Source organism: Chiloscyllium plagiosum, unplaced genomic scaffold (assembly GCF_037043375.1).
Source record: "Chiloscyllium plagiosum isolate Xiang-an unplaced genomic scaffold, Cpla_swu_hap1 HiC_scaffold_45, whole genome shotgun sequence".
NCBI classification, from domain to species: Eukaryota; Metazoa; Chordata; class Chondrichthyes; order Orectolobiformes; family Hemiscylliidae; genus Chiloscyllium; species Chiloscyllium plagiosum.
Genome location: NW_028270183.1, coordinates 6,109,648 through 6,133,735, shown reverse-complemented (window position 1 = coordinate 6,133,735; position 24,088 = coordinate 6,109,648). Strand labels below are relative to the sequence as shown.

The 24,088-nt window shown below is 61.4% G+C and overlaps 1 protein-coding gene across 4 annotated transcripts in view; it reads left to right on the top strand.

The window, feature by feature from the left end:
• slc27a1a (solute carrier family 27 member 1a) overlaps nt 1-24,088 on the top strand; it is a 159,233-nt gene that overhangs the window by 14,394 nt on the left and 120,751 nt on the right. Inside the window, exons 1-2 of one of the 4 annotated variants that reach the window (XM_087983460.1) lie at nt 18,754-19,182; nt 23,229-23,411. In XM_087983460.1, coding sequence (XP_087839586.1) covers nt 23,245-23,411 — 167 coding nt within the window. In that variant the 5' untranslated portion in view covers nt 18,754-19,182; nt 23,229-23,244. Of the gene's footprint in view, nt 1-18,753; nt 19,183-19,672; nt 20,252-20,440; nt 20,491-23,228; nt 23,412-24,088 lie in introns of those variants that run through there. The other 3 variants (XM_087983461.1, XM_087983459.1, XM_087983462.1) reach the window with 3 other exon arrangements.

Genomic DNA, 24,088 nt, shown 5'->3' with positions numbered 1-24,088 from the left:
CCTCCTTTACTTAACCCCCTTCCCCCCATCACTGACCCCGCTTCCCCCCCATCACTGACCTCCCTTCCCCCACATCACTGACCTCCCTTCCCCCATCACTGACCCCCCTCCCCATCACTGACCCCCCCATCACTGACCCCCCCCATCACTGACCCCCCCCATCACTGACCCCCCCATCACTGACCCCCCCATCACTGACCCCCCCCATCACTGACCCCCCCCATCACTGACCCCCCCATCACTGATCCCCCATCACTGATCCCCCATCACTGATCCCCCATCACTGATCCCCCATCACTGATCCCCCATCACTGATCCCCCATCACTGATCCCCCATCACTGATCCCCCATCACTGATCCCCCATCACTGACCCCCCATCACTGACCCCCCATCACTGACCCCCCATCACTGGCCCCCCATCACTGACTCCCACATCACTGACTCCCCATCCCCCCCATTACTGACCCCCTTCCCCCCATTACTGACCCCCCTTCCCCCATTACTGACCCCGCTTCCCCCCATTACTGACCCCCTTCCCCCCATTACTTACCCCCCTTCCCCCCATTACTGACCCCCCCTTCCCCCCATTACTGACCCCTCTTCCCCCCATCACTGACCCCGCTTCCCCCATCACTGACCCCGCTTCCCCCATCACTGACCCCGCTTCCCCATCACTGACCCCGCTTCCCCATCACTGACCCCGCTTCCCCCATCACTGACCCCCTTCCCTCCTTTACTTAACCCCCTTCCCCCCCATCACTGACCCCGCTTCCCCCCCATCACTGATCTCCCTTCCCCCACATCACTGACCTCCCTTCCCCCATCACTGACCCCCCTCCCCATCACTGACCCCCCCATCACTGACCCCCCCGTCACTGACCCCCCCGTCACTGACCCCCCCATCACTGACCCCCCCATCACTGACCCCCCCATCACTGACCCCCCCATCACTGACCCCCCCATCACTGACCCCCCCATCACTGACCCCCCCATCACTGACCCCCCCATCACTGACCCCCCCCATCACTGACCCCCCCCATCACTGACCCCCCCCATCACTGACCCCCCCCATCACTGACCCCCCCATCACTGACCCCCCCATCACTGACCCCCCCATCACTGACCCCCCCATCACTGACCCCCCCATCACTGACCCCCCCATCACTGACCCCCCCATCACTGACCCCCCCATCACTGACCCCCCCATCACTGACCCCCCCATCACTGACCCCCCCATCACTGACCCCCCCATCACTGACTCCCCCATCACTGACTCCCCCATCACTGACTCCCCCAACTGACTCCCCCATCACTGACCCCCCTCCCCATCACTGACCCCCCTCTCCCCCATTACTGACCCCCCCTTCCACCAATCACTGACCCCCCCCTTCCCCCCCATTACTGACCCCCCTTCCCCCCCATTACTGACCCCCCTTCCCCCCCATTACTGACCCCCCTTCCCCCCATCACTGACCCCGCTTCCCCCATCACTGACCCCGCTTCCCCCATCACTGACCCCCCTTCCCCCACCATCACTGACCCCCCTTCCCCCACCATCACTGACCCCCCTTCCCCACCATCACTGACCCCCCTTCCCCACCATCACTGACCCCCCTTCCCCACCATCACTGACCCCCCTTCCCCACCATCACTGACCCCCCTTCCCCACCATCACTGACCCCCCTTCCCCACCATCACTGACCCCCCTTCCCACCCATCACTGACCCCCCTTCCCACCCATCACTGACCCCCCTTCCCACCCATCACTGACCCCCCTTCCCACCCATCACTGACCCCCCTTCCCACCCATCACTGACCCCCCTTCCCACCCATCACTGATCCCCCTTCCCACCCATCACTGACTCCCTTCCCCCCATCACTGAGCTCCCTTCCCCCCATCACTGAGCTCCCTTCCCCCCATCACTGAGCTCCCTTCCCCCCCATCACTGAGCTCCCTTCCCCCCCATCACTGAGCTCCCTTCCCCCATTCACTGACCTCCCTTCCGCCCATCACTGACCTCCCTTCCGCCCATCACTGACCTCCCTTCCGCCAATCACTGATCCCCTTCCCCCCATCACTGACACCCTCCCCCATCACTGACCCCCCCTCCCCCATCACTGACCCCCCCTCCCCCATCACTGACCCCCCCTCCCCCATCACTGACTCCCTCCCCCATCACTGACTCCCTCCCCCATCACTGACCCCCTCCCCCATCACTGACCCCCTCCCCCATCACTGACCCCCTCCCCCATCACTGACCCCCTCCCCCATTACTGACCCCCCTCCCCCCTCCCCATCACAGGCCCCTCTCATCACTGACCCCCCCATCACTGACCCCCTCCCCCATCACTGACCCCCTCCCCCATCACTGACCCCCTCCCCCATTACTGACCCCCCTCCCCCCTCCCCATCACAGGCCCCTCTCATCACTGACCCCCCCATCACTAACCCCCCTTCCGCATCACTCACCCCCCTCCCCCATCACTGACCCCCCTCCCCCATCACTGACCCCCCCTCCCCCATCACTGACCCCCCTCCCCCATCACTGACCCCCCTCCCCCATCACTGACCCCCCTCCCCATCACAGGCCCCTCTCATCACTGACCCCCCATCACTAACCCCCCTTCCCCATCACTGTCCCCCCTCCCCCATCTTGACCCCGCCATCACTGACTCCCCCTTCCGCATCACTCACCCCCCCCCTCCGCATCACTGACCCCCCTCCCCCATCACTGACCCCCCTCCCCCATCACTGACCCCCCTCCCCCATCACTGACCCCCCTCCCCCATCACTGACCCCCCTCCCCCATCACTGACCCCCCTCCCCCATCACTGACCCCCCTCCCCCATCACTGACCCCCCTCCCCCATCACTTACCCCCTCCCCCATCACTGACCCCCTCCCCCATCACTGATCCCCTCCCCCATCACTGACCCCCTCCCCCATCACTGGCCCCCCTCCCCCATCACTGACCCCCCTCCCCCATCACTGACCCCCCTCCCCCATCACTGACCCCCCTCCCCCATCACTGACCCCCCTCCCCCATCACTGACCCTCCTCCCCATCACAGGCCCCTCTCATCACTGACCCCCCATCACTAACCCCCCTCCCCCATCACTGACCCCCCTCCCCCATCTTGACCCCGCCATCACTGACTCCCCCTTCCGCATCACTGACCCCACCTCCGCATCACTGACTCCCCCCTCCGCATCACTGACCCCCCCCCTCCGCATCACTGACTCCCCCCTCCGCATCACTGACCCCCCCCCTCCGCATCACTGACCCCCCCTCCGCATCACTGACTCCCCCTCCGCATCACTGACCCCCCCTCCGCATCACTGACCCCCCCTCCGCATCACTGACTCCCCACCCCCATCACTGACCCCCCGTCACTGACCCCCCGTCACTGACCCCCCGTCACTGACCCCCCGTCACTGACCCCCCGTCACTGACCCCCCCGTCACTGACCCCCCGTCACTGACCCCCCCGTCACTGACCCCCCCGTCACTGACTCCCCTGTCACTGACCCCCCTCCCCATCACTGACCCCCCTCTTTCCCCCATTACTGAGCCCCCTTCCCCCCATTACTGAGCCCCCTTCCCCGCATTACTGACCCCCCTTCCCCCCATTACTGACCCCCCCTTCCCCCCATTACTGACCCCCCTTCCCCCCCATCACTGACCCCCCCTTCCCCCCATCACTGACCCCCCTTCCCCCCATCACTGACCCCCCTTCCCCCCATCACTGACCCCCCTTCCCCCATCACTGACCCCCCTTCCCCCCATCACTGACCCCCCTTCCCCCCATCACTGACCCCCCTTCCCCCCATCACTGACCCCCCTTCCCCCCATCACTGACCCCCCTTCCCCCCATCACTGACCCCGCTTCCCCCATCACTGACCCCGCTTCCCCCATCACTGACCCCGCTTCCCCCATCACTGACCCCCTTCCCCCATTCACTGACCTTCCTTCCGCCAATCACTGATCCCCTTCCCCCCAGCACTGACCCCCGTCCCCGATCACTGACCCACCTTCTCCCCCATCACTGACTCCCCCCTCCCGCATCACTGACCCCCCCCTCCCCCATCACTGACCCCCCCTCCCCCATCACTGACCCCGCCATCACTGACTCCCCCTTCCGCATCACTGACTCCCCCTTCTGCATCACTGACCCCCCCCTCCCCCATCACTGACCCCCCTCCCCCATTACTGACCCCGCTCCCCATCACAGGCCCCTCTCATCACTGACCCCCCCATCACTAACCTCCCTCCCCCATCACTGACCCCCCTCCCCATCACTGACCCCACCATCACTGACTCCCCCTCCGCATCACTGACCCCCCCCTCCGCATCACTGACCCCCCCCCCGCATCACTGACCCCCCCCCTCCGCATCACTGACCCCCCCCCCGCATCACTGACCCCCCCTCCGCATCACTGACCCCCCCTCCGCATCACTGACCCCCCCTCCGCATCACTGACCCCCCCTCCGCATCACTGACCCCCCCTCCGCATCACTGACCCCCCCTCCGCATCACTGACCCCCCCTCCGCATCACTGACCCCCCCTCCGCATCACTGACCCCCCCTCCGCATCACTGACCCCCCCCTCCGCATCACTGACCCCCCTCCGCATCACTGACCCCCCTCCGCATCACTGACCCCCCTCCGCATCACTGACCCCCCCTCCGCATCACTGACCCCCCCCCGCATCACTGACCCCCCCCCCGCATCACTGACTCCCCCCCCGCATCACTGACCCCCCCCTCCGCATCACTGACCCCCCCCTCCGCATCACTGACCCCCCTCCGCATCACTGACCCCCCCCTCCGCATCACTGACCCCCCTCCGCATCACTGACCCCCCTCCGCATCACTGACCCCCCCCTCCGCATCACTGACCCCCCCCTCCGCATCACTGACCCCCCCCTCCGCATCACTGACCCCCCCCTCCGCATCACTGACCCCCCTCCGCATCACTGACCCCCCCCTCCGCATCACTGACCCCCCCCCTCCGCATCACTGACCCCCCCCCTCCGCATCACTGACCCCCCCTCCGCATCACTGACTCCCCCTCCGCATCACTGACTCCCCCCTCCGCATCACTGACCCCCCCTCCGCATCACTGACCCCCCCCCTCCGCATCACTGACCCCCCCCTCCGCATCACTGACCCCCCTCCGCATCACTGACCCCCCTCCGCATCACTGACCCCCCTCCGCATCACTGACCCCCCCCTCCGCATCACTGACCCCCCCCCTCCGCATCACTGACCCCCCCCCTCCGCATCACTGACCCCCCCTCCGCATCACTGACTCCCCCTCCGCATCACTGACTCCCCCCTCCGCATCACTGACCCCCCCTCCGCATCACTGACCCCCCCCCTCCGCATCACTGACCCCCCTCCCCCATCACTGACCCTCCTCCCCATCACAGGCCCCTCTCATCACTGACCCCCCATCACTAACCCCCCTCCCCCATCACTGACCCCCCTCCCCCATCTTGACCCCGCCATCACTGACTCCCCCTTCCGCATCACTGACCCCACCTCCGCATCACTGACTCCCCCCTCCGCATCACTGACCCCCCCCCTCCGCATCACTGACTCCCCCCTCCGCATCACTGACCCCCCCCCTCCGCATCACTGACCCCCCCTCCGCATCACTGACTCCCCCTCCGCATCACTGACCCCCCCTCCGCATCACTGACCCCCCCTCCGCATCACTGACTCCCCACCCCCATCACTGACCCCCCGTCACTGACCCCCCGTCACTGACCCCCCGTCACTGACCCCCCGTCACTGACCCCCCCGTCACTGACCCCCCGTCACTGACCCCCCCGTCACTGACCCCCCCGTCACTGACTCCCCTGTCACTGACCCCCCTCCCCATCACTGACCCCCCTCTTTCCCCCATTACTGAGCCCCCTTCCCCCCATTACTGACCCCCCTTCCCCGCATTACTGACCCCCCTTCCCCCCATTACTGACCCCCCCTTCCCCCCATTACTGACCCCCCTTCCCCCCCATCACTGACCCCCCCTTCCCCCCATCACTGACCCCCCTTCCCCCCATCACTGACCCCCCTTCCCCCCATCACTGACCCCCCTTCCCCCATCACTGACCCCCCTTCCCCCCATCACTGACCCCCCTTCCCCCCATCACTGACCCCCCTTCCCCCCATCACTGACCCCCCTTCCCCCCATCACTGACCCCCCTTCCCCCCATCACTGACCCCGCTTCCCCCATCACTGACCCCGCTTCCCCCATCACTGACCCCGCTTCCCCCATCACTGACCCCCTTCCCCCATTCACTGACCTTCCTTCCGCCAATCACTGATCCCCTTCCCCCCAGCACTGACCCCCGTCCCCGATCACTGACCCACCTTCTCCCCCATCACTGACTCCCCCCTCCCGCATCACTGACCCCCCCCTCCCCCATCACTGACCCCCCCTCCCCCATCACTGACCCCGCCATCACTGACTCCCCCTTCCGCATCACTGACTCCCCCTTCTGCATCACTGACCCCCCCCTCCCCCATCACTGACCCCCCTCCCCCATTACTGACCCCGCTCCCCATCACAGGCCCCTCTCATCACTGACCCCCCCATCACTAACCTCCCTCCCCCATCACTGACCCCCCTCCCCATCACTGACCCCACCATCACTGACTCCCCCTCCGCATCACTGACCCCCCCCTCCGCATCACTGACCCCCCCCCCGCATCACTGACCCCCCCCCTCCGCATCACTGACCCCCCCCCCGCATCACTGACCCCCCCTCCGCATCACTGACCCCCCCTCCGCATCACTGACCCCCCCTCCGCATCACTGACCCCCCCTCCGCATCACTGACCCCCCCTCCGCATCACTGACCCCCCCTCCGCATCACTGACCCCCCCTCCGCATCACTGACCCCCCCCTCCGCATCACTGACCCCCCCCTCCGCATCACTGACCCCCCTCCGCATCACTGACCCCCCTCCGCATCACTGACCCCCCTCCGCATCACTGACCCCCCCTCCGCATCACTGACCCCCCCCCCGCATCACTGACCCCCCCCCCCGCATCACTGACTCCCCCCCCGCATCACTGACCCCCCCCTCCGCATCACTGACCCCCCCCTCCGCATCACTGACCCCCCTCCGCATCACTGACCCCCCCTCCGCATCACTGACCCCCGCCCTTCCGCATGACTGACCCCCCCTCCGCATCACTGACCCCCCCCTCCGCATCACTGACCCCCCCTCCGCATCACTGACCCCCCCTCCGCATCACTGACCCCCCACCCGCATCACTGACCCCCCACCCCCATCCCTGACCCCCCACCCCCATCCCTGACCCCCCACCCCCATCGCTGACCCCCCACCCCCATCGCTGACCCCCCGCCCCCATCGCTGACCCCCCGCCCCCATCGCTGACCCCCCGCCCCCATCGCTGACCCCCCGCCCCCATCGCTGACCCCCCGCCCCCATCGCTGACCCCCCGCCCCCATCGCTGACCCCCCGCCCCCATCGCTGACCCCCCGCCCCCATCGCTGACCCCCCGCCCCCATCGCTGACCCCCCGCCCCCATCGCTGACCCCCCCCCCCATCGCTGACCCCCCCGCCCCCATCGCTGACCCCCCCGCCCCCATCGCTGACCCCCCCGCCCCCATCGCTGACCCCCCCCGCCCCCATCGCTGACCCCCCCGCCCCCATCGCTGACCCCCCCGCCCCCATCGCTGACCCCCCCGCCCCCATCGCTGACCCCCCCGCCCCCATCGCTGACCCCCCCCGCCCCCATCGCTGACCCCCCGCCCCCATCGCTGACCCCCCGCCCCCATCGCTGACCCCCCGCCCCCATCGCTGACCCCCCCCGCCCCCCATCGCTGACCCCCCCGCCCCCATCGCTGACCCCCCCGCCCCCATCGCTGACCCCCCCGCCCCCATCGCTGACCCCCCCCGCGCCCATCGCTGACCCCCCCGCGCCCATCGCTGACCCCCCCGCCCCCATCGCTGACCCCCCCGCCCCCATCGCTGACCCCCCCGCCCCCATCGCTGACCCCCCCGCCCCCATCGCTGACCCCCCCCGCCCCCATCGCTGACCCCCCCGCCCCCATCGCTGACCCCCCCGCCCCCATCGCTGACCCCCCCGCCCCCATCGCTGACACCCCCATCACTGACCCCCCCCATCACTGACCCCCACCATCACTGACCCCCCCATCACTGACCCCCCCAACACTGACCCCCCCATCACTGACCCCCATCACTGACCCCCCCATCGCTGACCCCCCCACCCCCATCACTGACCCCCCCATCACTGACCCCCCCATCACTGACCCCCCATCACTGACCCCCCCATCACTGACCCCCACCATCACTGACCCCCCCATCACTGACCCCCCCAACACTGACCCCCCCCATCACTGACCCCCATCACTGACCCCCCCATCACTGACCCCCCCATCACTGACCCCCCCATCACTGACCCCCCCATCACTGACCCCCCCATCACTGACCCCCCCACCCCCATCACTGACCCCCCCATCACTGACCCCCCCATCACTGACCCCCCCATCACTGACCCCCCCATCACTGACCCCCACCATCACTGACCCCCCCATCACTGACCCCCCCATCACTGACCCCCCCAACACTGACCCCCCCATCACTGACCCCCATCACTGACCCCCCCATCACTGACCCCCCCATCACTGACCCCCCCATCACTGACCCCCCCATCACTGACCCCCCCATCACTGACCCCCCCATCACTGACCCCCCCCATCACTGACCCCCCCATCACTGACCCCCCCCATCACTGACCCCCCCATCACTGACCCCCCCCATCACTGACCCCCCCCATCACTGACCCCCCCATCACTGACCCCCCCATCACTGACCCCCCCATCACTGACCCCCCCATCACTGACCCCCCCCATCACTGACCCCCCCATCACTGACCCCCCCATCACTGACTCCCCCATCACTGACTCCCCCATCACTGACCCCCCTCCCCATCACTGACCCCCCTCTCCCCAATTACTGACCCCCCCCTTCCCCCAATCACTGACCCCCCCCCTTCCCCCCCATTACTGACCCCCCTTCCCCCCCATTACTGACCCCCCTTCCCCCCATTACTGACCCCCCTTCCCCCATTACTGACCCCGCTTCCCCCATCACTGACCCCGCTTCCCCCATCACTGACCCCGCTTCCCCCATCACTGACCCCGCTTCCCCCATCACTGACCCCCCTTCCCCCACCATCACTGACCCCCCTTCCCCCACCATCACTGACCCCCCTTCCCCACCATCACTGACCCCCCATCACTGACCCCCCCATCACTGACCCCCCCATCACTGACCCCCCCATCACTGACCCCCCCATCACTGACCCCCCATCACTGACCCCCCCATCACTGACCCCCCCATCACTGACCCCCCCATCACTGACCCCCCCATCACTGACCCCCCCATCACTGACCCCCCCCATCACTGACCCCCCCATCACTGACCCCCCCATCACTGACCCCCCCATCACTGACCCCCCCATCACTGACCCCCCATCACTGACCCCCCCATCACTGACCCCCCCATCACTGACCCCCCCATCACTGACCCCCCCATCACTGACCCCCCCATCACTGACCCCCCCATCACTGACCCCCCCCATCACTGACCCCCCCCATCACTGACCCCCCCCATCACTGACCCCCCCCATCACTGACCCCCCCCCATCACTGACCCCCCCCATCACTGACCCCCCCATCACTGACCCCCCCCATCACTGACCCCCCCATCACTGACCCCCCCATCACTGACCCCCCCATCACTGACCCCCCCATCACTGACCCCCCCATCACTGACCCCCCCATCACTGACCCCCCCATCACTGACTCCCCCATCACTGACTCCCCCATCACTGACTCCCCCATCACTGACTCCCCCATCACTGACTCCCCCATCACTGACTCCCCCATCACTGACTCCCCCATCACTGACTCCCCCATCACTGACTCCCCCATCACTGACTCCCCCATCACTGACTCCCCCATCACTGACTCCCCCATCACTGACTCCCCCATCACTGACTCCCCCATCACTGACTCCCCCATCACTGACTCCCCCATCACTGACTCCCCCATCACTGACTCCCCCACTGACTCCCCCATCACTGACTCCCCCATCACTGACTCCCCCATCACTGACTCCCCCATCACTGACTCCCCCATCACTGACTCCCCCATCACTGACTCCCCCATCACTGACTCCCCCATCACTGACTCCCCCATCACTGACCCCCCTCCCCATCACTGACCCCCCTCTCCCCCATTACTGACCCCCCTTCCACCAATCACTGACCCCTCCCTTCCCCCCCATTACTGACCCCCCCTTCCCCCCCATTACTGACCCCCCTTCCCCCCCATTACTGACCCCCCTTCCCCCCCATTACTGACCCCCCTTCCCCCCATCACTGACCCCGCTTCCCCCATCACTGACCCCGCTTCCCCCATCACTGACCCCCCTTCCCCCACCATCACTGACCCCCCTTCCCCCACCATCACTGACCCCCCTTCCCCACCATCACTGACCCCCCTTCCCCACCATCACTGACCCCCCTTCCCCACCATCACTGACCCCCCTTCCCCACCATCACTGACCCCCCTTCCCCACCATCACTGACCCCCCTTCCCACCCATCACTGACCCCCCTTCCCACCCATCACTGACCCCCCTTCCCACCCATCACTGACCCCCCTTCCCACCCATCACTGACTCCCTTCCCCCCATCACTGAGCTCCCTTCCCCCCATCACTGAGCTCCCTTCCCCCCATCACTGAGCTCCCTTCCCCCCCATCACTGAGCTCCCTTCCCCCCCATCACTGAGCTCCCTTCCCCCCCATCACTGACCTCCCTTCCCCCATTCACTGACCTCCCTTCCGCCCATCACTGACCTCCCTTCCGCCCATCACTGACCTCCCTTCCGCCAATCACTGATCCCCTTCCCCCCATCACTGCACCCCCGTCCCCCATCACTGACCCACCTTCTCCCCCATCACTGACACCCTCCCCCATCACTGACCCCCCCTCCCCCATCACTGACCCCCCCTCCCCCATCACTGACTCCCTCCCCCATCACTGACCCCCTCCCCCATCACTGACCCCCTCCCCCATCACTGACCCCCTCCCCCATTACTGACCCCCCTCCCCCCTCCCCATCACAGGCCCCTCTCATCACTGACCCCCCCATCACTAACCCCCCTCCCCCATCACTGACCCTCCTCCCCCATCTCTGACCCCACCATCACTGACTCCCCCTTCCGCATCACTCACCCCCCTCCCCCATCACTGACCCCCCTCCCCCATCACTGACCCCCCCTCCCCCATCACTGACCCCCCTCCCCCATCACTGACCCCCCTCCCCCATCACTGACCCCCCTCCCCATCACAGGCCCCTCTCATCACTGACCCCCCATCACTAACCCCCCTTCCCCATCACTGTCCCCCCTCCCCCATCTTGACCCCGCCATCACTGACTCCCCCTTCCGCATCACTCACCCCCCCCTCCGCATCACTGACCCCCCTCCCCCATCACTGACCCCCCTCCCCCATCACTGACCCCCCTCCCCCATCACTGACCCCCCTCCCCCATCACTGACCCCCCTCCCCCATCACTGACCCCCTCCCCCATCACTGACCCCCTCCCCCATCACTGACCCCCTCCCCCATCACTGACCCCCCTCCCCCATCACTGACCCCCCTCCCCCATCACTGACCCCCCCCCCCATCACTGACCCCCCCCCCCATCACTGACCCCCCTCCCCCATCACTGACCCCCCTCCCCCATCACTGACCCCCCTCCCCCATCACTGACCCCCCTCCCCCATCACTGACCCCCCTCCCCCATCACTGACCCCCCTCCCCCATCACTGACCCCCCTCCCCCATCACAGGCCCCTCTCATCACTGACCCCCCATCACTAACCCCCCTCCCCCATCACTGACCCCCCTCCCCCATCTTGACCCCGCCATCACTGACTCCCCCTTCCGCATCACTGACCCCCCTCCGCATCACTGACCCCCCCCCTCCGCATCACTGACCCCCCCTCCGCATCACTGACCCCCCCTCCGCATCACTGACCCCCCCTCCGCATCACTGACCCCCCCCTCCGCATCACTGACCCCCCCCTCCGCATCACTGACCCCCCCTCCGCATCACTGACCCCCCCTCCGCATCACTGACCCCCCCTCCGCATCACTGACCCCCCCTCCGCATCACTGACCCCCCCTCCGCATCACTGACCCCCCCCTCCGCATCACTGACCCCCCTCCCCCATCACTGACCCCCCTCCCCCATCACTAACCCCCCTCCCCCATCACTGACCCCCCTCCCCCATCTTGACCCCGCCATCACTGACTCCCCCTTCCGCATCACTGACCCCCCCTCCGCATCACTGACTCCCCCTTCCGCATCACTGACCCCCCCTCCGCATCACTGACCCCCCCTCCGCATCACTGACCCCCCTCCGCATCACTGACCCCCCTCCGCATCACTGACCCCCCCCTCCGCATCACTGACCCCCCTCCGCATCACTGACCCCCCTCCGCATCACTGACCCCCCTCCGCATCACTGACCCCCCTCCGCATCACTGACCCCCCTCCGCATCACTGACCCCCCTCCGCATCACTGACCCCCCTCCGCATCACTGACCCCCCCTCCGCATCACTGACCCCCCTCCGCATCACTGACCCCCCCTCCGCATCACTGACCCCCCCCCCTCCGCATCACTGACTCCCCCTCCGCATCACTGACCCCCCCCCCTCCGCATCACTGACCCCCCCCCCTCCGCATCACTGACCCCCCTCCGCATCACTGACCCCCCCCCCTCCGCATCACTGACCCCCCCTCCGCATCACTGACCCCCCCTCCGCATCACTGACTCCCCCCTCCGCATCACTGACCCCCCCCCCTCCGCATCACTGACTCCCCCTCCGCATCACTGACCCCCCCCTCCGCATCACTGACCCCCCCTCCGCATCACTGACCCCCCCCCTCCGCATCACTGACTCCCCCTCCGCATCACTGACCCCCCCCTCCGCATCACTGACCCCCCCCTCCGCATCACTGACTCCCCCCTCCGCATCACTGACCCCCCCCCCCTCCGCATCACTGACTCCCCCTCCGCATCACTGACCCCCCACCCCCATCACTGACCCCCCACCCCCATCACTGACCCCCCGTCACTGACCCCCCGTCACTGACCCCCCGTCACTGACCCCCCGTCACTGACCCCCCGTCACTGACCCCCCCGTCACTGACCCCCCCGTCACTGACTCCCCTGTCACTGACCCCCCTCCCCATCACTGACCCCCCTCTTTCCCCCATTACTGAGCCCCCTTCCCCCCATTACTGACCCCCCTTCCCCGCATTACTGACCCTCCTTCCCCCCATTACTGACCCCCCCTTCCCCCCATTACTGACCCCCCCTTCCCCCCATTACTGACCCCCCTTCCCCCCCATCACTGACCCCCCCTTCCCCCCATCACTGACACCCCCTTCCCCCCATCACTGACCCCCCTTCCCCCCATCACTGACCCCCCTTCCCCCCATCACTGACCCCCCTTCCCCCATCACTGACCCCCCTTCCCCCCACCACTGACCCCCCTTCCCCCCATCACTGACCCCCCTTCCCCCCATCACTGACCCCGCTTCCCCCATCACTGACCCCGCTTCCCCCATCACTGACCCCGCTTCCCCCATCACTGACCCCCTTCTCCCATTCACTGACCTTCCTTCCGCCAATCACTGATCCCCTTCCCCCCAGCACTGACCCCCGTCCCCGATCACTGACCCACCTTCTCCCCCATCACTGACTCCCCCCTCCCGCATCACTGACCCCCCCCTCCCCCATCACTGACCCCGCCATCACTGACTCCCCCTTCCGCATCACTGACTCCCCCTTCTGCATCACTGACTCCCCCTTCTGCATCACTGACCCCCCCCCTCCCCCATCACTGACCCCCCTCCCCCATCACTGACCTCCCTCCCCCATTACTGACCCCGCTCCCCATCACAGGCCCCTCTCATCACTGACCCCCCCATCACTAACCTCCCTCCCCCATCACTGACCCCCCTCCCCATCACTGACCCCCCCTCCGCATCACTGACCCCCCCCGCATCACTGACCCCCCCCCCGCATCACTGACCCCCCCCTCCGCATCACTGACCCCCCCCTCCGCATCACTGACCCCCCCTCCGCATCACTGACCCCCCCTCCGCATCACTGACCCCCCCTCCGCATCACTGACCCCCCCCCTCCGCATCACTGACCCCCCTCCGCATCACTGACCCCCCCCCTCCGCATCACTGACTCCCCCCTCCGCATCACTGACCCCCCTCCGCATCACTGACCCCCCTCCGCATCACTGACCCCCCCCCTCCGCATCACTGACTCCCCCCTCCGCATCACTGACCCCCCTCCGCATCACTGACCCCCCCTCCGCATCACTGACCCCCGCCCTTCCGCATGACTGACCCCCCCCTCCGCATCACTGACCCCCCCCCCTCCGCATCACTGACCCCCCCTCCGCATCACTGACCCCCCACCCGCATCACTGACCCCCCACCCCCATCCCTGACCCCCCCACCCCCATCCCTGACCCCCCACCCCCATCGCTGACCCCCCGCCCCCATCGCTGACCCCCCCGCCCCCATCGCTGACCCCCCGCCCCCATCGCTGACCCCCGCCCCCATCGCTGACCCCCCGCCCCCATCGCTGACCCCCCCGCCCCCATCGCTGACCCCCCCCGCCCCCGTCGCTGACCCCCCCCGCCCCCGTCGCTGACCCCCCCCGCCCCCGTCGCTGACCCCCCCGCCCCCGTCGCTGACCCCCCGCCCCCGTCGCTGACCCCCCGCCCCCGTCGCTGACCCCCCGCCCCCGTCGCTGACCCCCCCGCCCCCGTCGCTGACCCCCCGCCCCCGTCGCTGACCCCCCGCCCCCCGTCGCTGACCCCCCCGCCCCCGTCGCTGACCCCCCGCCCCCGTCGCTGACCCCCCGCCCCCGTCGCTGACCCCCCGCCCCCGTCGCTGACCCCCCGCCCCCGTCGCTGACCCCCCCGCCCCCGTCGCTGACCCCCCGCCCCCGTCGCTGACCCCCCCGCCCCCATCGCTGGCCCCCCTCCCCCATCACTGGCCCCCCTCCCCCATCACTGACCCCCCTCCCCCATCACTGACACTCTTCCCATCACTGACCCACCCCCCATCAATGTCACCCCCCCTCCCCTCCCCCATCACTGACCCCCCTCCCCCATCACTGACCCCCCTCCCCCATCACTGACCCCCCTCCCCCATCACTGACCCCCCCCTCCCCATCACTGACCCCCCCTCCCCCATCACTGACCCCCTCCCCCATCACTGACCCTCCTCCCCATCACTGACCCCCCCCCTCCCCATCACTGACCCCCCCTCCCCCATCACTGACCCCCCCCTCCCCCATCACTGACCCCCCCTCCCCCATCACTGACCCTCCCCTCCCCCATCACTGACCCCCCCCCCCTCCCCCATCACTGACCCCCCCCTCCTCCATCACTGACCCCCCCCTCCCCCATCACTGACCCCCCCCCCCCCCATCACGGATCCCCCCCTCCCCCATCACGGATCCCCCCCTCCCCCATCACGGATCCCCCCCTCCCCCATCACGGACCCCCCCTCCCCCATCACGGACCCCCCCTCCCCCATCACGGACCCCCCCCTCCCCCATCACGGGCCCCCCCTCCCCCATCACGGGCCCCCCCCTCCCCCATCACGGGCCCCCCCTCCCCCATCACTGACCCCCCCCTCCCGCATCACTGACCCCCCCTCCCCCATCACGGACCCCCCTCCCCTCCCCCATCACGGACCCCCCTCCCCCATCACGGACCCCCCCTCCCCCATCACGGACCCCCCCCTCCCCCATCACGGAGCCCCCCCTCCCCCATCACGGAGCCCCCCCTCCCCCATCACTGACCCCCCCTCCCCCATCACTGACCCCCCCCCTCCCCCATCACTGACCCCCCCCTCCCCCATCACTGACCCCCCCCTCCCCCATCACTGACCTCCCCTCCCCCATCACTGACCCTCCCCCTCCCCCATCACTGACCTCCCCTCCCCATCACTGACTCCCCTCCCCCCCCATCACTGACCCCCCTTCACTGACCCCCTCTGCCCCCATCACTGACCCCCCCCATCACTGACCCCCCCATCACTGACCCCCCTCCTTTCCCCATCACTGACCCCACCTCCCCCATCACTGACCCCACCTCCCCCATCACTGACCCCACCTCCCCCATCACTGACCCACCCTCCCCCATCACTGACCCCCCCCCCCCTCCCCCATCACGGACCCCCCCTCCCCCATCACGGACCCCCCCTCCCCCATCACGGACCCCCCCTCCCCCATCACGGACCCCCCCTCCCCCATCACGGACCCCCCCTCCCCCATCACGGACCCCCCCTCCCCCATCACGGACCCCCCCTCCCCCATCACGGACCCCCCCTCCCCCATCACTGACTCCCCTTCCTCCCCATCACTGACTCCCCTCCCCCCCCTTCACTGACCCCCTCTGCCCCCATCACTGACCCCCTCCTCTCTCCATCACTGACCCCCTCCTCTCCCCATCACTGACCCCCTCCTCTCCCCATCACTGACCCCCCTCCCCCATCACTGACCCCCCCTCCCCCATCACTGACCCCCCCTCCCCCATCACTGACCCCCCCTCCCCCATCACTGACCCCCCCTCCCCCATCACGGACCCCCCCTCCCCCATCACGGACCCCCCCTCCCCCATCACGGACCCCCCCTCCCCCATCACTGACCCCCCCCTCCCCCATCACTGACCCCCCCCTCCCCCATCACTGACCCCCCCCTCCCCCATCACTGACCCCCCCCTCCCCATCACTGACTCCCCTTCCTCCCCATCACTGACTCCCCTTCCCCCCCATCACTGACCCCCCCATCACTGACCCCCCCATCACTGACCCCCCCATCACTGACCCCCCCTTCACTGACCCCCTCTGCCCCCATCACTGATCCCCCCATCACTGACCCCCCCCATCACTGACTCCCCTTCCCCCCATCACTGACCCCCCTTCACTGACCCCCTCTGCCCCCATCACTGACCCCCCCCATCACTGACCCCCCCATCACTGACCCCCTCTGCCCCCATCACTGACCCTCCCCATCACTGATCCCCCCCATCACTGATCCCCCCCCATCACTGACCCCCCTCCCCATCACTGATCCCCCCCCATCACTGACCCCCCTCCCCATCACTGATCCCACACCACCCTCATCTCTGATTCCTCCCATCACCCCCGCACCCCCACCACACCCAGCCATTAGTGATCACTCCATCACTGAATCCCTTCTCCCCATCCTTGATAGTTCCCCTTCCTACTGCCCCTGAATTCTATCTCCTCCTTCCCCAGTTTCTGAGAAGTTTCTTTCTCTGCCAAGATTGTTAAGCACCACTACTCTGGCCTCCTTTACCACGCTTCCCCCCCCCCCCATCCCATGTTTGATATTCCCGTGTGAACTGTGAGTTTTGTCGCTTGATTTTGGTTTAGGGGTGCATATTGTACTCTTACTGCAATGTGCCTTGCAGTTTGTGTTGAAGTGAATGTTGGAACCTGTCTCGTTTCTTTCTGATCATATTTTGCTGACTTGAATGTCTGAGGGAGCTGTGAGTAATTGATTACACACCCAGAAACTGCATGCTGACCTCTGCATTCAGTATTATTGCTTCACTAGTTCTTTGCCTTTTTTTGCACCTCAAGTCTCACTTCTAGAGATTCTCACTTGTCCATCCCAGGTAATATATATTGTTCACTAATATATATTGTCTGTTGCCTTGCTGGCTTGCTTCCCAGATCTCAGCAATTTTTATTTTGTGAAGAAAATAGATAAGACTATGGTGCATTTTCTTCTCTTTCCAGTCTTAATATCTTCTGAACTGTGGATATATTCTGTAATGCTTATGTATGCTTCCTCCTTGTTATGGTCAGAAATGAATTGCACCGTATTCTGTTTCAGCTTATTCTTTAACAGATTTACAAACTTCATAAAACTTGTGATTTATATCCCGCTACCAGAGCTTCATTTCCTCAGCTTTTGTTCTGTAATCCTAGCCAATGGTGTTGTCTTTCACCTGGATTCTCAACAAAAGTCTCCAGTTCAGGCCATGTCTACCGATAAGATTGATTAGGATTGTGAACCAGGTGTTCTGTGCATTTTATGGTGCAGTTATACGTTTCTGTCCAGTATATCTTCTCAACATAGTTGTCTGGGACTTTGACTTGCTTCGATGAAAAGCCGAGCGTCGCTTGTCTTGTTGGGAAATACCTTTGCGTCCCCATGTGTAGGAATATGTGATGATGGAAACATTCATATTGAAAGATTGCTGTAATATTATGAAAATATTTGATTGCTTCACTTAAGCATTGCATTAGATTCCTGTAATTGCAGAAGGTGCCATTCCCCAGAGCTAACATTGGTCAACTTGATCAGTTTAAAGTTTAGATAAGAGTTCTCTTAATCGTAATCTTCCCCTATATTTTATGTAACAAAAGACTGTGTGTTAACCTGTGGGTTATTCTGAAACCTTTGGTGCATATCTTTTGTCACCTGATCCTATTATGTGTCACTTAGAGCTGGAACTATCCTGAGGTCAGTTTCTTTGGCATTCATTAGCAGAGAGAGCATTCAAATCGATGGGATTCTGCACAGTTTATTCTTGAAAACGGCTCTTTTTGAAGTAATCACCTATAGAATCTATTTGGATTTGAGGTTTTTTTTCTGCCAATTGATCTGCGCCTGCCCCCGTGAATGGCGATGGGGAGGAGCTAACAGAGAACTTTGTGGTTCTCTGAGAGGTTTCCAGTGAGTGGAGCACTTGTTTGAAAATGGAACAGCAGCCTTGCTGGAACACTGCCTGTGCGCTGCTCCACAGAGCCACAATGAGCTATCTTTGTGTACAGTGAAACAGATCAAAACAGGAAAGTTGCTGCATGCTAATGGGAGGTGAGATCTCCTTGCTTTCGATGTGAACTTGTTTCGTCCAGGAATCCCAACTGAACATTAAAAAGAAATTGTTTCCAGCAAAGAAATTCTCGTTGGTTTGCAGTTCAGATTCTGTGTGCTGGGAAATTCCTAAACCGTTGTTACAGATCTGGTGAGTTGTTGATTCTGAGCTTCTCTTAGCTAAAACAGCTTTTCACTTGAAAATGTTTGTACCGTATTTTAATGTAGAGAAGTGAACTCAATTACCTGTTTTCTTATTGCTTAATGTAAATGCGTAACAATGATGAAAGAATAATTCTAAATTGTTAAATATTTAAATTGACCATTTGAGATGAAGGGAGGGTGCCCTCCCATTTCAATCACGACCCATAAAACCCTCCACGTTTCAAATGAAGACTGTTCCAAAGATTGAGACAATGGAGCTTTCTAATCCCTTGAGTGATTTTATTTTGTGTGCAATGCTTGTTGTGGAATGGTGCGCTATACTGTCTCAGTTGTCAGGTCGGTCAGGGGGATTTTTGATTGGTGCTAGTTGGATCAGGAGACTGAATGGTGCCAGAAAATCAGGCTCAGTGGGTGGGAACGGGACCTCAAAAGCATCTGGTAAAAAAATGGGCAAGGAATCGTGACATTGGGACTCTGGCACAGCCTAAATCACTTGGTGGCACACGGGTGAGTGAGCTCGGAGCCTACGAAAGTTTGGAATAATTCTCTCAAGAACAGCAAAGATTGAAGGGGATGTTTGAAGGAAAATCAGAAGAAAGAACAACGTGGGTAACCAGTGGATACAACTTTAAAGCGATTAACCGAGGGACCAGAGGGAAATGAGAATGAGCAGCAAGTTGTCATGATCTGGAATGTGCAGCCTGGAAGCTGATGGAAGAATAGCTTTTAAAAGTGAACAGGATGAATACTTGAAAAGGAAAGTATTTGCAAGGATTCGAGGGTGGAGTGCTTTGTGACTAAGTTCTTTCAGAGAGATGACACGGGCGTAATGGATTGAATTGTCTCTTGTGTAAGAAGCTCCATCGTTCAGTTATTGAATTTTATTTTCAAATGATATACTATGCTGAATCCTGTGAGCAACAGCTGTAACTTGTATTCATTTCTTCAATCTAATTAAACGCTTCAAGACAGTTCACAAAAGCATGATGAAACAAGATATGCCACCCAGCCTCATGGGATGTTAGAACCCAGTCACCAAAAGCTTGGTCAAAGAGGTAGGTTTTGTTCAAACAGTGAGAGGTCCTGTTTTGGGTTTCTATTGTGGAGTATATTAAACAGTCAGACTGCACAAAGTCAATGTAATGGATATTCCCTCCCCCAATGACTAATAGAACCTCTTCAATGATTCAGTCTCACGGTGCAGCATTTTTTTAAAACCAGGGAGGCACCAGTAAATCATGTTGGTTTGTGGGAGCGGTTTGAGGAACACTGAGCATTTTCGAGAACTGGCAAAGTAGGTAATTTGATGGCGACAGGATCTAAGTAAACAGCTTGCCTGTTGCTCAGTTGTAACGCTGTTCCTTCTTTCCCCTCAATTCTACCTCCGTACAACAACTCTATTTTTACTGTTCCTGAAATGTGTGCTGAATCTAGTTAGTCAGTGCATACGTGCACTCCCTGATTGGGTTAGGTGATTTTCCGGTGGGCATTCTTTCTAGATTGGCGGTTTTGCTTTTATATTCTGGTTGATGGTTTGCTTTGAACCACAGAACTACAGGTTCAGTGTTTGAATGTACTCAGCATTCGTAACAACACAGATAAAGTGACAGCTCAAACATAGAGAAAAATGCATAATCTGAACGCCATTGCAGAGAGATGGCTGTACATTGAAGGAACCATGTTGAGTTACCTACCGAGGAATGAGAATGGACAGTTCCGCTAATGACTTCCTAAAATCTTGTGTGTAGTTTGCACCACCATCCCAAAGTAGCTGTGTACTGGGACAAACATGGAGTGTTTAGAAAAAACTATGTTTCCTTTTGTCCTTCCAGACCTTATTGAGCCAAAGCCATGTAATGGTGCATGTTATGTAAGGCTTAAAAAGAAGCAAAGAAGATTTACATTTCTATAGCATCATTCACGATCCCAGTACATCACAAAGCACTTTATGTTCAATCAAATAGATAAAATGAAGCCACTGTTGTACAGTGTGACATTGTACAGCAAGCGATCAGGTAATGTCCGACCAGTCTTGACTTGTGATGTTTGTCGAGGGCTAGATATTGGTCAGAAGCTGAGGAGGACTCCTTTCTCTCCCTAGAAATCGTGCCACAGGGTATTTATGTCCAATTAAGAGGTCTTGTTTTAGTGCCTCACCTGAAAGATGGTTCCTCTGACTGACCAGTACTTCAGTACTGCACGGGAGATTCCGTTCTCTGGAGCAATCATCTGACTGAGAGGTGGCATCCAGGATAAAGAGAACATTAGGCATTTCACCCAGAATCAGGAAAAAAGGAATTGCAGCCAGACCATTTCTACACAGGCGTAGTGCTGTAGCTAAATATTTAGTTGCCTAACAGTTAAATAAGCTAGTTAATATTTTATTGCCAATGTCTTCCCTCTGCCAGAATTATGAAGTTTATCTATGTTCTGATAAGGAAGGGGATTGCAAAACATGGTCAGGTTGGTGTATTCTAGTCTAACATTCTGTGGCTGTGTGTGTTCGGTAGGAGAGATCATTTAGGTTTTTTTTTAGCTACAGAGGAAATACGTAGGATTTGGGAATATTGCACAAAACTGAAGATGAGGTAAGGAGTCAACCTGGGTCTTATTGGCTGAGCAGGCTCAAAGAGTGACCTCCCATTTCTTGTGTTTGAACTCCATACTGTAGCACTCTCAGCAGCCTGTGGAGCTTTCAGTGTGAGATCAGGGTTGCTTTAACTCCTGGACCTTACCCAAGTGAGAAAGGACAGTCTCCGAATTCAACGAGCTTGAGTTCAGAGCTGGAAAGCCGGCATTATAGAGGACAGCCTCAATATCAGGAAATGTCTTTGGCAGCCAATGTTAGTGCTGAGAAAGAGAGGGCAGCTTGGGCTGGGAATGTCCAAGGACTAATTGCAGGGGCAAGATTTGGTCCTTCTATTTAAAATTGGGGCAGGGTTTTCAGGCCCACAAAGGGCCAGTTGCATACAATATTGATGAGTGGACCTGTTTATTTCAGGTAGTTTACACAGGATGGCCCATGCCTGATGTGATGGGACATTTACAGATTTGCTGAGTTGCCCTTAGTTCCAAGGAGAACTCTAATGTTGTTTGAACTGGTAACACTGACATGAACCTGCTAAACTTGCAATTCCTCCAATAACCAACTGGCAGTGAATATTGATATTAAAACCTTATTGTAACCCTTCGTGCAAATATTTCTGAGCTTCGTTGTTAGACATAACACAGGAGCAAAGAGAGACCATTCAGCCCATCAGGTCTGCTCTTTCATTCACCGTGATCATGGCTGATTTCATAATCCTTCACTCCACTTTCCTCCATTTCCCTCTAACTCTTGAATTTTTTTTTAGACTCCCTACAGTGTGGAAACAGGCCCTTCGGCCCAACCAGTCCACACCGACCGTCCGAAGAGTAACCCACCCAGACCCATTTCCCTCTGACTAATGCACCTAACACTAGGGACAATTTAGCACGGCCAATGCACCTGACCTGCACATCTTTGGATTGTGGGAGGAAATCCACGCAGATTCCTCACTGATTCAAAATCTGCCTATCTCAACCTTAAATATATCTACAACCCAGCCTCAACAGCCCTCTGTGATACAGAATTCCAAAGACTCATCGCTGAGAGAAGAAATTCCTCCTCATCTCAGCCCTAACTTACTCTCCGGATATACCGTCTGGGTCTAGGCTAATCATTAGGGGAAAGTTAAAAGTCACACAGCACCAGGTTATAGTCCAACAGGTTTATTTGGAAGCACTAGCTTTCGGAGCGCTGTTCCTTCATCAGGTGGGTGTGGAGGAGCAGCGCTCCGAAAGCTAGTGCTTCCAAATAAACCTGTTGGACTATAACCTGGTGCTGTGTGATTTTTAACTTTGTCCACCCCAGTCCAACACCGGCTCCTCCAAACCATGAGGGGAAGCAACCTTTCCACATTTACCCTGTCAGATCCCATAAGAATTATTTTGTTTCAATAAGGACATGATAACATCAGATAATTAACAATGGGCTCTTTTTGTATTTAACAGGCAATTTCTAGGAAGGATGCACAGTGTGGCTAGTTGCAGCGTGTCCCTGGGATCTCTGGGATTGATGCAGCTCTTTGGCGTTTCCTGGACCTGGACTATAGCTGCAAGCTTTGGCATTTATCTGGGAAGTGGAGGATGGAGGTTTATTCGGATACTGTTAAAAACTGCACCAAGAGATCTCTTGTAAGTGGCACTGAGAACGTACGTGCGCACCTTGTGTATTAAGGTCTGTTGCCAGTGTTGTATATCATCCCAATCTCTTGACAAAGGTCATTTGGTCACGGATATCTCTTCCCAGAGTTGGTTCATTTAGATTAGATTAGATTAGATTACTTATAGTGTGGAAACAGGCCCTTCGGCCCAACATGTCCACACCGACCCTCCGAAGCGCAACCCAACCAGACCCTACACTATGGGCAATTTAGCATGGCCAATTCACCTGACCTGCACATCTTTGGACTGTGGGAGGAACCCGGAGCACCCAGGAAAAACCCACGCAGACACGGGGAGAATGTGCAAACTCCGCACAGACAGTCACCTGAGGTGGGAATTGAACCCGGGTCTCTGGCGCTGTGAGGCAGCAGTGCTAACCACTGTGCCACCGTGCCACCCATTTGTTCTGCTTTAATGCAGGCAGTGTTCCCTAAATAGCAGATCTCACGTCTCCCAACTCGGTCACTGTCACAGTGAAATTATACAGCCCTGGAGAAGGCTACTTGGCCCATTGTGCCTTTAGAACAGAGAACAATGCAGCACAGAAACGGGCCCTTTGGCCCACCATGTCTGCTAACCGTGTTACTATTGAAACTAATTCAACCAATTCCTTCCATCCCCTTGCTCTTTCACCATAGCCTTATAAA